The 13870-nt window shown below is 43.9% G+C and overlaps 1 protein-coding gene across 17 annotated transcripts in view; it reads left to right on the top strand.

The window, feature by feature from the left end:
• RBFOX1 (RNA binding fox-1 homolog 1) overlaps window positions 1–13332 on the top strand; it is a 1962285-nt gene extending 1948953 nt beyond the window's left edge. For 10 of the 17 annotated variants that reach the window (XM_081820077.1, XM_081820074.1, XM_081820075.1 and 7 more), the window contains 2 exons: window positions 8955–9030; window positions 9382–10063. In XM_081820077.1, coding sequence (XP_081676203.1) covers window positions 8955–9030; window positions 9382–9459 — 154 coding nt within the window. In that variant the 3' untranslated portion in view covers window positions 9460–10063. Of the gene's footprint in view, window positions 1–8954; window positions 9031–9381; window positions 10064–10568 lie in introns of those variants that run through there. The other 7 variants (XM_081820076.1, XM_081820073.1, XM_081820088.1 and 4 more) reach the window with 1 other exon arrangement.
• Window positions 13333–13870: the final 538 nt, after the last annotated feature.

Below are 13870 nucleotides of genomic sequence, written 5' to 3'. Positions count from 1 at the left end.
ATAGTGATACCTTATAAAAATAAAATTTCTCTATGAGTTTACTTATAAAAGATATCCAGATAGTTCTGAATTAGCCTGAGTGAGGGAGTGCTCTATCAGTACAGAATTTGAATTAAAAAAATAGAACAGCAGTTATCAAACATTAGAGTGCATGAAAATCACCTGCAGAACTTACTAAAAATGCAGAATCCATTTCCTCTTTCCGTGTCCCTGCCCGAGATTCTGATTTATAGGTCTGGAGAGGGAGCCTGAAAATCTGCATTCTTACAAGTTCTCCCAGGTAACTCCTAATTCTTTAGGAACTACAGAGCTGATCAATCAGGAATCTTTCCCCCTTCAGTGGTAAGGAGAACACAGGATAGGTTTTTCTAGAGCTGTGCTTTGCAGTATAACCATATAGTATATGTGGCCAATAACCACATTTGCCTATAGGGCCCTTGAAATATGGCTGGTCCAAACCGAGATGAGCTATAAGTATAAAATACATACTCGATTTTGAAACCTTAGGACAAAAATTACGTAAAATATTTCATTAATCTTTAAGTTGATTACACACTGGAATGGTATTATTTTAATATGTTGGATTAAATATATAAAAATGAATTGCCCCTCTTTTCACTTATTTATTTATTTTATTTTTTTATTTTTTAAAGGTTTTATTTATTTATTTGACAGAGAGAGAGAGATAGCGAGAGCAGGAACACAAGCAGGGGGAGTGGGAGAGGGAGAAGCAGGCTTCCTGCCGAGCAGGGAGCCCGATGTGGGACTCGATCCCAGGACCCTGGGATCATGACCTGAGCTGAAGGCAGACGCTTAACGACTGAGCCACCCAGGCGCCCTCTTTTCACTTTTTTAATATGGCTACTATAAAAGTTAAAATGGCTCATCTTTGGTTCATTATATTTTTATTGGACAGTACCATTCCAGAGTTAGATTTTCATTCGTTTTGTTCAAATGAATATTGAAAGGGTTTGTGTGCCCCAAGAACTGGTCTCTTAGAGGTGAGGGATACTCACCTGGAATTAAAATATTGTGACATAATCTGGATATTGGCAGTGCATCCTGACTTTGTTTTGTCTCCAAGTGAGAGTATAGTTAGTGTGTGTGTGTGTGTGTGTGTGTGCGCGCGCGTGTGCACTTGCTCCTTCTTCTCACCCTGCTAGTTAACCTCTCAGAATCTCTGATCTGCTTACATAGTGTATGGGGGCTCCAGATGCTTACCTCAGGGGTAGTTCTGACACATGTACTCCATGGGCTTTAGTGTGGTGACCCCATCTGGGATAGAGAGAAGGCAATGCTACCTTGAAAGCATCAATAACTGACACTCATTTGGTTGCTGACTGGTAACCAGTAACCCTCATATCAACCTCACTACTGCCTTATAAAGCAGTCAGAATGCACCATGACGTCCATTCACAGATGGAGGACGTGGCTCAGAGAGGAGATAAACTTTCTGAGATTACTCTTTGTGGTTCCCCCAGTAGACTGAACCCTACCTGGGGGCCATGTTGATTTCAAAGCATGATGGGGATTTCTCAGTGATTTTGGTAGAACAGTTGTCAAAACAGAAGGTGAAACAGCCTTTCTATGAGGAGGATGGCCTTGAGCTTGGCATTACAGAGAGCATGGCTATGCGTCTTTTATTTGAGGAGGCATTCCAGAGTGAAGGAATTATGGCCAAAAGTAGGACTTACTGTGTCTTCTCAACTCCCAGGTAGTGGCTATTACTCTGCTCTGATGAATCCAGAATCAAGGTTCCTATCTCAGACCTGATCTGTCGGGACTCAGAATTGAAAGAGGTTTTGAATTGCACGGAGAGATGCCATCTGATTTGCCATGGGTGGAATGGTCTGTTTCTCATAGATGTTACAGGTGTTACAAGTGAACTTACGCATACAGAGTTCAGATGTGTGACAGTTTGGATAGGCGAACTCTACGGTTTCCTGTTTAGAAGCTAGAGAGTCCAGAAGATGTTTTCTGCACTGGTTCTGAGCCGAGAAAACATGAGGCTGAAAAATGTATTAAGTGATTGGGGAAGGTGATCAGTTCAAATCCAGGCTAAGGAAGTGAGCAACATTCAGAAATGTCAGAGTCAAGTTGAGATGACTTCATGTTGTTCATTTGGAGAATTTCTTCCATTTCTACTTGGGCCTTTTTGGGGAAGTTTTGCTATATTTGAAGTGGTTTTATAGATGTTTTGAGTCTGGGACTGGTTAAGATCCTCTCCCATGTATCTTGAGAAGCTTTTAGAATAAAGCTTGGTCACCCCCCTGCCATGGTCTACAAATATATACTTGTAGACAAATGGTCTATAAATGTCATTATCTAGACTAAAGCTAGGACAGGCTAGAATAGTCGAAGAGGAGTGTCTCCTTAGTGGATATGTTCACTGAGGCCACTGAGCCCTCAGACGACTCTCCATACGAAAGTGAACGGGGACATCCCCTTCTAACCCATCTCCCTTTAAATTCTTTCCCAGTACATTCAAGTGGTTCCCACCCTAATACTTTCAAGATTTTTCCCCTATTGTGGCAATCCAGGATGTGTGGTAGGAGGTCCTGTGAATCCTCTTATTTCTTCCTGTGGAAACAGGTTGATGGGCACCAGCTGTTCCATGTCTCTTTGTGGTGGACAGAGATTAACTCATTGTCTTTGCTCTGAATGACCCTGAAAGATTGGCCCCAGATCTTGGCCATTATTACCATTTCTATCCTAAGATCTTCTCAAACCAGTGCACATTATGCTAACCCAGACTATACAGCCTAAAGTTGTGATGTTCTACGATTTGAGAAAGGAGGGTTTGCACCCTGAGCCTTCTTGGTTGTCTGGTAGATGTTTGTTTGCATGAAAGTGAGAGCCCATTCATCTGCAGGATAGCTCAAGCTATCCCAAACCAGGAATTGGAAAGGGCTTCTGCGGCCTCCCATATTCTGGGCTGCCTCCCTTCATCTTTTGAAATGAGGGATTTTGTCTCCATCCTGAGCCACAGAAACCCCACAAGCCAAGGGGACCTGTCAGATCCTGCAGTCCAGAATCACCAAGGGATTTGTCAGAAGTCTTCCACCTCTTTCAGTAGGACTGTGGCATCTTACTATGTTCTGCTGCATGTTTATTAGTGATGAGTGTGAGATGGGTCAGTTGGAAAATATAAATGCCTATAACACTCTATTTTTGAAAATGGATTGATTTGCAGTTGGATCAGGGAAGGAACTAATGCAATAGCTGGGGCAGAGCTGAGGAATTCCGAAGCCCACATACCCTCTATGTGCTCTTTTTCTTCCTCTTCCTGACTGATATTAGCTGTAGCTCCTTTCCAGCCACTGACAATTGCCAAGAGCAGAGCATTTTCCCAAACGCAAAAAAATGCCTGATCTGGAATGGTGTTCCAGATGCTTTCTTTCTGGATGAGGGGAAAGCAACAACCTATCCATCAGTGGATTATCCCAGCAGCAATGAAAACCAAAGGATTTTCTTTTGAAAGTCCTTTGGTTTTTCATTGGAAAAGCTCAGGAAAACCAGAGTGCTGAAGTGGGATGAACATCTGGGTGGGATGAGGAGCCCCTCTTCCTGGGCAGGTTAGCTTCTGTCTTCTCACGGGGTGCCTCAGACACCCAGACCAGGGCGAGCCATTCTGGGATCCAGACCTCAGTGGACCCTCCACAGGGAAGGGAAGGGAAATACCCCTTAGCTTAACCATCGCTCTCCAAATAGCAGGCTCTTAGAACCGCAGGGTTATGGTGTGGTACCCCCTTTGTATACTGTGTTGTACGTGTGTGACCGGCATGGATTCATTTTCCCAAATGTCTTTCAGACTGTATCTTAGATATAATTAGGAGGGCACTATAGCCGCTGATGACAGGGCAGACACCCCAGGGATGAGAAGGCATACTCTTTGAAAAGCATACTCTGCAACACTTCTGTGTGTGGTGGGGGCACAGTCCTCCAGACGTCGTTGCTGCAGTGCGGCTGTCCAGGAGAGCTACACGCCACCGGGAACTTCATCTGGGGGGTGAGGGTTTTTCGCTTCCCCTTCTCCCCCAGGGTCTTCCCCGCTATCTCTGGGACAGGAGGCATGGGGAAGTGATGCTACAGGAAGAATAAAGGTCTGAGGAGGCATAAAGGCTCTTAACTGAGATATACCGAGTAAAATACAGAGAGTGAAATTAGTGTTCTCACTATGTCCCTGTAAGAAAATCACTTCGCCGCGCTAGAATCCTGGTGTGGGTACCAACACAGCTCTACTGTATTTCATTATAATCCAGCTTGTTTCAACTAAATTCAGATCTTAATAATAAGTAATATTTGCATCTGTCAGTAGAGTTCACGAAGCACTTTAATAAACACAGGTTCTCGTTTCTCACTCAACGGGCAGCATAGTTATTCATTTTACTCCAACATAACATTAGGCTCAAACACAGCACTTCTAACTACATCTGTAACTCATAAATTAGATAGTGCTTACCTCCACAAGTATCTGTAAGTTGACTGCTAGAGCTACATGCAATCATGTTAGAAGAGAATCTTTCCCTTGCCTCTACAGACCAGAAGTCTAGGCAGGAGTGAGAGCCTGGCTTGGCAAACTCTGTATAAGATCCCCTGCATCGTAATCTCCTACCTGTAGACTGCTTTGGACTCTAAAATGTACCTGGTTTCTTTCCATGCACTTTATGAATTAGACAAGGCTTAGACCCAACAATACCACTTCATGAACAGGAAAATGAGGCTCAGAGAGAGCGACTTGCCTAGTCTTTGAGAAAGGACATTGCAAAGGCAGAACTTGAACTTGGATCTTCTTGCCCCATGCCCTGTGCTCTCCCTAGCACCATGGGTGGCCTCCTGGTTTTCACTTGTTGCTAAGGTCGAAAAAAGGTGGGCTCATGATGGCATGGCTGCAAGCCATGGTGAGGTCACCAGGAAAGCTGTTATCTTCTATTTCATTGTTTGGTTGGCTTTTCCCTAAAGGGCTTTGATGAGCTTGATGGCATCTTGGCCGGTGTTCTGTGAACTCTCAGCGGTGATGTGAAATTACACACTCTGTATTCCCAGAGTCCCCAGAAACTTATTTTCTGAGTGTCTTGAAGGGTTTTGAATGTCTCTGGGAACAGCTGACCTAGAATCTTCAGAAAGCCTACCTGGAAGAATCTTGGCTGCTGACAGAATCCTAAGGACGGGTGCAAGTGTCTTCTCTCCTGTTTACTCCTCCCTCTTGGTGCCTTTACTCCCGCAGTGACGTTGGCTTGGCCCTTTGTTTACCTGCACTGTGGCCAGTGCTTGGGTGGATGCTGGAGATTAAAAAAAAAAAAAAGGCGAACAAAATAGACTTGGCCCCACCTCCCATGGGGCTGACCTTCCTGGCAGGGGCGGGACGGGTCAATAACCAGGTAGGGAGATAAGTAAACAAAATTGTTAAGAGACTTGCTACGTTACATGAAGGGCAGGCAAGTGCCAAGACTGTAAGGAGAAAATGAATTTGCACGTGTTCACGGAGTAGCAATGAGGCCAGTGTGCGTGGAGCACAATGAGCAAGGGGCAGAGGGTAGGAAGAGAGGAATGAAAGACGAGCAGGGGTAACTCATGCAAGTTTGGGTTTATTCTGGGATCGATGGAAAACCACTGAAGGGGTTTAAGCATGGAAGTGATATGTTTAGATTTATATTTAACTAGATAGATGATGGATGGATAGACAGGATAGGACAGTAGATAGATAGATGGTAGATGGGTTAGCTACAGAGGTTAAGTGGCTGGTAGTTTGTAGAGGCAAGAGTAGAACCGAAGAGACAAGACTTAAGGCTGTTGTGGATTTGGTTCTGATGAAATCCTGGTGGCTTATGTTAGGGTGGTGATAGCGTGAATGGAGTCAGGTAGACACCTGGAAGAGTTCATCTATAATTTCTGATGGATGGGATGTGGGGACATGGAAGCATCATGACCTGACTGCATCACTGCCCACTTTGCCAAAGGGATGGGTGGCGTGGAGGGTGATGATATGTGTAGGTCACTCATAACATGGCGGTCGTTAAGACATTTCCCCATCACTCCCATCGAGGTCCCTGGGAATTGCCATCTTTCCTCTGGGCTGTGCTTAGCCAGCTCTGAGGACGTTAGGTCGCTGACGTGCCTGGCATTTCTGCCGCAAGAGCCGCGCTCCAGTCCACGTCTTCCCTAATAACCTTGTGTCTAAACTGTAGTGTCACACAAGGGCGTGTTTAGAAATTAGCATTTGAAAAGAAGCCTCCTTGCTTTCAGTTTGAGCTGACATGGTCCCTTTTCCTCCGTGGAAATGAAATTTATTAATCATAATAAAACCATCGGATTCTGAAGGTAGAGGTCACCCCGAGGAGAAAAGGAGCCCGCTCATTTACGAGGAATAGTTCAGTGCTGCTGTATTTTTCTTTTGCCTTGGAAAAGAGTACTGCCAAATTGTTACCTTGGGTTTTCCACAAAGGTTGAAGCTCTGCCCAGTGTTATATAGGCAAATAAGAATTTGCCATTAAAGTACGTGGAGGGAAGAGGTGGGAGCTACGTTCTCGTTGAATGCATTCAGACTACCAATATGTTATCTCCTCAAAAGGAAATTTTTGCCACAGTAAAACCATTCCCCAAATTCTAAAAAAATTAATTTCTTGAAATTGGCATTTTCATACTCGTTTTGAAGGAATATCATCATAAGTGATGCTCTGGCATCATTTACTAAATTCCCAAGGATTTTCAGTTTATCTTTGCATTTTATGTCTTGTTCGTAAGACCAGCTTTGCTGGGTGAAAGTGCATTAAAATAATCCTATTAGTGGTTTCTTTTTTCTCTAGACCAATGACAGACTCTTTTCTCACAAAATGAAAATCAGCACCAAAGTCATATATCATGTCCTTTTACCGCTATTCACCTCTACTTCTAGTTATGTGGGCAGAGGCCCAACTTTCATGGGTGACCTCTGTGAATATAAGATTTCTTCAAAAACTTCATCCTCCTCCTCCTTTTAATACACCCTCTGGCTTGGACTTATATCTGTTCTTCTTCCCAGAGAGAGGGAGCGTCGTTGACTGAAAGCCATCTGCTTGAGCCAAATCACTCAAGGGTGTCCCAAAGAATGAAAAGCAAGAAGGGGTTGACTGTTAGTTTCCCTGAGAGGGTCACCTCAAAAAAGAAACATCTATTCATGTCCCTGCTTTGGAGGATCAGGAGAATACTGTGTACTGTGTGTTGAAGCAAAAGGCCTCATCTAGGTTATCTGAGCTCAGTGACCTTTGAAATAGGCAAGGAGGCTTTAGGAGTAGGACACAGCTGAGGAGAACTTGGTATAATCAAATATTTCTTTTCCATTTGGGGTCTAATTCGGACCCTAAGAGTTAAAAACCTTCACCCAAGCTTCTTCCCACTGTCCCAGACTCCATGACGTCCATCTAGTACATTCTTATCCTCCAATCATGAGAAAGAAGACTGAAAGGAAAATGGGGGAAAGACAGGAAAGGAAAGGAATATAAATACATGCAAATGAGACTTTAAGAGATGGGAGGTGAGCTCAAACCATCTCTTCCTGCCTTGTTCCTTCATTCCCTAAAGGAAAGTCCAAGAGTCACAAGCCATTGATAATGGACATACATCCCATGTAGTGGCCGGTACCCGCATCCCCCAGCTGCTGTGAGCATTGGCTGCTAATGGCGCACAGCTGCTCCCTCCTTCAGAGAACCACCCACTGCCAAAGAGAGTCATTTTAACCCCGAAGTTATCCTCCATTCCTTATGGAAGCCCATAGCTCATGCTTAACTTCCATGGGCGGATCAACTCTGGGGTGCAGTTCACAGGATCAGGTAGAAGTTAGTCTCCAGCTCAGACCATATCCTTGCTTCTCTATTTTCTCATTCTCCAACCAGCTTGCCTGTCTGCCCTCCTTTTGAAAGCACTCCTCGACAAAGCATGTGCATAAGAATCTCCATTTCAGACTCTTCTTCCAGGGAACCTAACCTAGCTTAATGCACCTCAGCTCTGATCATTACCAAAAGGCCAATGTTCAAACTGTCTCCAAGAAGATACCTGGCAGATCATTCAAGTGAGGGTGCTAGACACCACGGAAAGAGCATACAGGGTGCCCTGAGAGATTCAAGGATCAGCTCTGACTCCGTTTGGCCCTGTGACCTTGAACAAGTAACTTAAACTCCCTGAACCTTAATTTCTGCTTTATTGCTGCATTCAGTCCCAGACATTCAGCAGGCATCCATCTCTTTGTTTTTATTCCAAAGCCTGTCCTGGAAGGCATGGCAGTGGAGGGAGGAGGATGGGAGAGAGGCAGAGAAAAACTCAAAGATGAGATCTCGTCCTCAAGAAATATTGTTCAAAACGTGTCCCTTCTCAGAACCTGACCATTGATTGATGAGGTAGAAGTTCTGGGGTGATAGGATCAAAATCAAATCAGACTAATTCTTGAGTGGGGGGCGTGGGGGGAAAGGTCCTACAGACCCTTCAGCGGTCCTCCTGTTCAAGTACATCTGTTATTTTCTCTTCTGAGATGTCAGACCCTCACTGCACCGACCGGGCCACTTTACCCTTTGTGACCTACCTTGTCTTGCTTGACTGGTAACAGCTAAATTAGGAGAAAAGACCGTCTCTCTTGAGAATAAAAGACATGTTCTTTGTGGGTACTGGGCTTCGAAAACCACTCTTTCAAGTTGTTTCTTCTGCCCACCTCAGGCTCCGTGGTAGCCCCGAGAGCAGTGTAGACACGGTTCTCCGAGACAGGAAAATGCATTATTATCTCGCCAGCAAGAGTAAATGGACAGAAGAATGTGTTGGACACAGTTGGACTTCTCTCATGTTATGTGGCAGATGGGAACGTGTTCCGTCTCTGAAGAAGAATAGGGCCCCTCCCCACTGTCTTGGTATTTTTGTATTTTACGGTTGTGATTGTGACTTTGTAACTGCATACTATGGATTAATCTTCACCCGTGTTCTCCTTCCAGTTACGGACGAGTTTATGCTGCCGACCCCTACCACCACACACTTGCTCCAGCCCCCACCTACAGCGTTGGTGCCATGGTGAGTACCAGTCCCTCCTCCTCCCTTCCCTCCCCCCCGCTGGGACCTTAGTATGGGTTGACGGTCGACGTCCTTGCACTTTCCCTTAATTGAATTTGTCTCTTGTGCTAACAGCAGCTAAAATGCCACATTAATCCTCCCAGTAAACTTGATAAATGTCTTAATTTCTTGGCAATGTAGTGCATGTAAGTTATTATATTTCTAATTTTGCAAGTCTCACCTAGCAGAGCACTTACCTTAATGGAATAATTAGTCATTTTGATAATTAAATCCATCACTAACAGAATGCAGTGTCAATGCAGAACTTTTTTTTTCTTTTTTTTTTCCCTCCCTTGCTGCTCATTCACATAGCCCCAAGGTTCCAGCCCCAGCACAGACTTCAGAGGAGCTAAGCTGCACACTTCCAGGCCTCTGCTGTCAGGCAGCTGAGAATCTGACTGCCTCTCCTCCCCTATTACAATTCATGTTTAAAGTCATAGTCGCCCAGGAAAGAAAATAGAGAGAGGGGCACACTTTGTGTGTGTGCCTAGTACATAAGGAATTAATTAGAAGGAATCAGCTGGGTTTGGGAGTTGTCTTTTGTTTTTGGGTGGGGGGAGCCTGGGTTTTTGTTTTGGGAAGGGTGGGGGCGGGGGAGGGCAAAAGCGGGAGGTGAGGGTGGGGTGAATTTGCCTGTACTTGTTCAAACTTCTATGCACTAAAACTCTTGAGTACAGTAAGACTTGCCCATCACGTGAGAGCGTATGCATTCATTACAAAGCTTTTGGCATGCAGTTTTCTGCTTGGGATCAAGAATATCAGTCCTTATCCTAAAAATAAATCCCCATAGGCATTCATTTGAATCGCCAGTACTTTTAGGAAAAAAAAGGGAAATAGTTAAGTGCCACCTCATAGCCATCTAGAGCCATGACCAGACAAGTCACTGGAGCTTGGTCATAGAGATTCAGCCATGATTTGGAAACGTATTATTTTGCACAAGCTCAGTTACATCAAGCAATTCATCTGCAAGCTCCCCTCTCAAGAGCAAATTCCATCCAGGTTGTTGAGCCAAGTCAAGTAAGCAGTTGATTTAAATTTTCATCCTGATTTTGCACTCAGCAACTCTGCCTCAACACCTAGCCCGCTTGAGGAATGTGTTGGAAAGGAGAGTTGAATCGCTGCATCCCATCAGCTGTCTACGTTCGGCCTCTTGGTGTAGACTGAGCTTTGCCTGGCGGAATGTCACATTAATGAATCAAACAAGCAAACAAAATGAGACAGGGCAAACCCTTCCATTGCCCAGCCCGTGTCAGAGTCTTTCTCTAGCAGGACTGGCCGACGGAATTTGGTCTTGCAGGGATTTTCTGCAGAAAGAGCCACTGGGGGAGGTCAGGCCTGGTCCTGCTGTTAGTTCTCCGAGAATGACCTGGGATGGGTGGCGGGTGCCTCCATTTCGGTTGCTTTTGAGTGTCTATTTTTCACATTAGTCTTTTTTTGATGATCCACGTGTTGCAAAAGGAAAATGTAAAAAACACACCCCTCAAATTGCTTTGTTTCAGAATGCTTTTGCACCCTTGACTGATGCCAAGACTAGGAGCCATGCTGATGATGTGGGTCTCGTTCTTTCTTCATTGCAGGCTAGTATATACCGAGGGGGATACAACCGTTTTGCTCCATACTAAATGACAAAACCATTAAAACCTTCCAATGTGGGGAGAGAGGAAGCTTTCTGAGGCCTGGGTATTGCAATACACGCAGTAGTACATCATTTTAGCAGCTCTAAAAATTAAAAAAAAAAAAAAAAGGAAAAAAATTACATTTTTTATCTTATACCTCAGATATTTTGTTCTGTGTATTTTAATATTGTGGGTCTTTAATTTCTGAAGGTTCCGTAGTTTGGTTGCTGGCTGTAGGAGTTTCTGTGGTTGAAATAGAGAGACACTAGCTATGAATAAAAACTGGTTTAGGGCCATATCCAGAGTGCTATATCATGTAAATGAATTATATATGCTGAATCTTAAGCTACTGGGGTTATCAGCTGTCCGGGAAGAGTGTAAGTGACTACAATAGTCATTTTTTTCTGCATCTGCATTATTTTATTTTATGAGCGGGAGAAGGGTGGGAGGGTCTTAGGGGATGGGGACCGGGATTTGGGCTAAAAGGAAACACGAAATAGTAACTGACGAATCCAAACGACCCACTGCACCAACAATCATATGTCAGCGGTTCTAAGTTACTCATTGAGTTCAAGCCAAAGGTTCTGTTGTTAAGGGGGTGCTTCTAAAAGCACTTTGTGCATCCAAGTTGAATGAAGCTGTGCAAACCCACCCTTTAAACCATTCCACCTGGTAGTATTCAGCTTCTCAACCAGCCGCTAGTTATTTAGGCAAAAACTGGTAGTTAGGCCATCAACAAGCATTCTTTTTATATTTCTTCCAGTATAATAAATTATTGATATCATTGCTGACTTTTATATTATGGGAGGGAAAAAAATAACATTAATAAAAAGGTGATAAAAAGCACTGTTTCTATTTTTTTCTTTTTTTCCAAAAAAAGAAAGTAATAAAAACTTAAATTCTTTGTACCAGTTAAAAAAAAATGTATAAAATTTACATCTGTGCAGTGGAGTTGTTAAGTTCTAGAAACAGTCTATGAAGCTTTAGTTTTAGCCTAAGTAGAACTGTTAGAGACAGATGTATAATTTTTATGGAATTACATGATAATCATATTCGGATTTATAGAAGCATTTTACAAGTATTGCAATCATTGAGTAGAGATAATCATGGTATTTTCATCAGCTTGGTACTTTTTGAAACATGACTGTGTTGTGTGAGCAATCTGCAATTTTTCTGTCCGTGAGAGCCGGTCCTCCTCCTCTGCCTGGTCCCCAAGGATTCTCTCAAACCAGTATCTTTAGTTCTGTCTCCAAGGCCCAGGACACTTGTCAGAAGGAAGCAAAAAAAAAAAAAAAAAAGTAGGCTCCACCCTCTTCGCCCCCTGCCCCCGCCCAAGAGCAAAGCTCCGCCCCCCACCCGCCTCAGCAGCAGGGCCAGAGTGACACAGCGGAAAAATTGCAGTTTGTACTCCTTCTGTTTGAACTCTTTCCATGTTGTCCTGTTTACAAGTTAACCTAAGTTGGGGTATCTGTCACGGGTCTTCCTGTTTTTGTATTTAAATAAAAAAACAAACAAACAGCGGCCAGCCGCCTCCAGTAGTTTTCGCTGCCATAGGTCAGTCTCCCTGTGTACAGCTAGGTCCTATGGCACGCCCTTCAGTCAATTATCAACTCACCGCTGTGAACCTGCCAATCTGCTTTAACAACTCTGCTTTCAAACAAAACCAAACAAAACTTAAAAAAAAAAAAAAGTGTTTGTGATCCAGCTTTCTCTTGTCATCCTATGTGCATGCAGTAAGATCGGTTGGATATTAAACCATCAATAAAGTTTCACAAGATTTGAAAACAAAGTTTCTGTAGCTTCGATATCTAAGACAGATGCTCAGGATCTGGAGAGGAGCGGGGGGGAGGGGACCTGCTTAGCAGCCAGAAGCAAGCATGTCAGACGTTCTGTTCAGCAGACTGATGTGGGTGGGGGAGGGAGGGGCGAGGGGCTGTTTTTATAGCATCACGGAGACATTCTCAATCCCCCACCTGGAGGACAGTGCTAGGACCATGGGTGCCCGGTGGGTGTGTTTAAAGAAAACACTCAATTAAAATGCTCCGGCATCCTGCCCCCGGAAGGGGAGAAACGTGGAAGGGACAGGGGGGCTCGGGAGAATCAAAAGCTCTCCCCTGATGGCCTCCGATGTCAAAAAAAAAAAAAAAAATCCAGAATTTGCAGTGTATTTGGAATCACAAACATAGAATTCTTTCTTACTGTGTTGGTTAAAGTAAAATTAATTTGCAGTTTTGATTTTCATCAATGAGCTGTACTTTCCCCCATGACTGTATGTAATTTTAATAAAATCATTTAGAGCAAGTGAGTGCCACACGATGTTACAAAAACCTTTTGTCTGGGCACTCTGCCAAGATGCCAATAAGTCATTTTAAAATGTATGTCAGAGATGTAAACGAACATTTTGGATTTTTTTAAACAGTATTTATTTGGAATGTTTTCATTTATCTAAATAACTATTGCTATTATGAATTATGGAAAAAATTATGTGTGGCATATAGTGACTTCTTAACACACACATCACGCAATCTGCAAACCCAGAAAACGTGTATATCTGTCTTTAGAAATTAGTGTTTATATCACAGTGGTTTGTGAATAAAGAAAAACTGGTTTGTAATATCAAAAAATAAAAGCTTAGTCTGAAAAGGTACGTGCGAGTCAGTGTTCTGAGTCCTTTTGCTTCCGTGCGTTTCTGGGGACAGCAGAGTCCACATGCACACGCGTGGCCCCAGTTGGGCCCACGGGGGGTCTGGGGGGTGGGTGCTGCCCGGGTGACGGGGTGAGTGGGAGGCTGCGCGTGCCCCTGGCCGACCCAGCCACCTCCTGCAGGAGCACCGGGCCACCGGGCTCGGCGGGCATTCCTTCCGCATTCATCTTTCCAAAGAAGTCTGGGGAAGTAACCAGCAATGTTTAAGAAAGAAACCACTACTCAGGCGACTGATTCCCCAGCAAGGAAATATTGCCAAAAATTGTGCATTTCAAACAAAACATATGAGCAAGTCATTAATACAGTTTTGGGGGGCGGGGAGGTATGGGTGAAGAAGATAAACATGAGCACGAGAGCTACAGTATCCATTTCCCAAGGGCTTACTATGAGCCAAGAATCCTGCCCAGGCTCTTGTGCGCCTTATTTCATTGAATTATTTAATGTTGCCATGAGGGTTGAATCATGACCCCATTTAGGTATC

This window comes from Leptonychotes weddellii, chromosome 5 (genome assembly GCF_054177405.1).
Source record: "Leptonychotes weddellii isolate Sample4059 chromosome 5, ASM5417740v2, whole genome shotgun sequence".
NCBI lineage: Eukaryota > Metazoa > Chordata > Mammalia > Carnivora > Phocidae > Leptonychotes > Leptonychotes weddellii.
The sequence above is the reverse complement of the archived record's forward strand: the minus strand, read 5'-3'. Positions and strand labels throughout refer to the sequence as shown.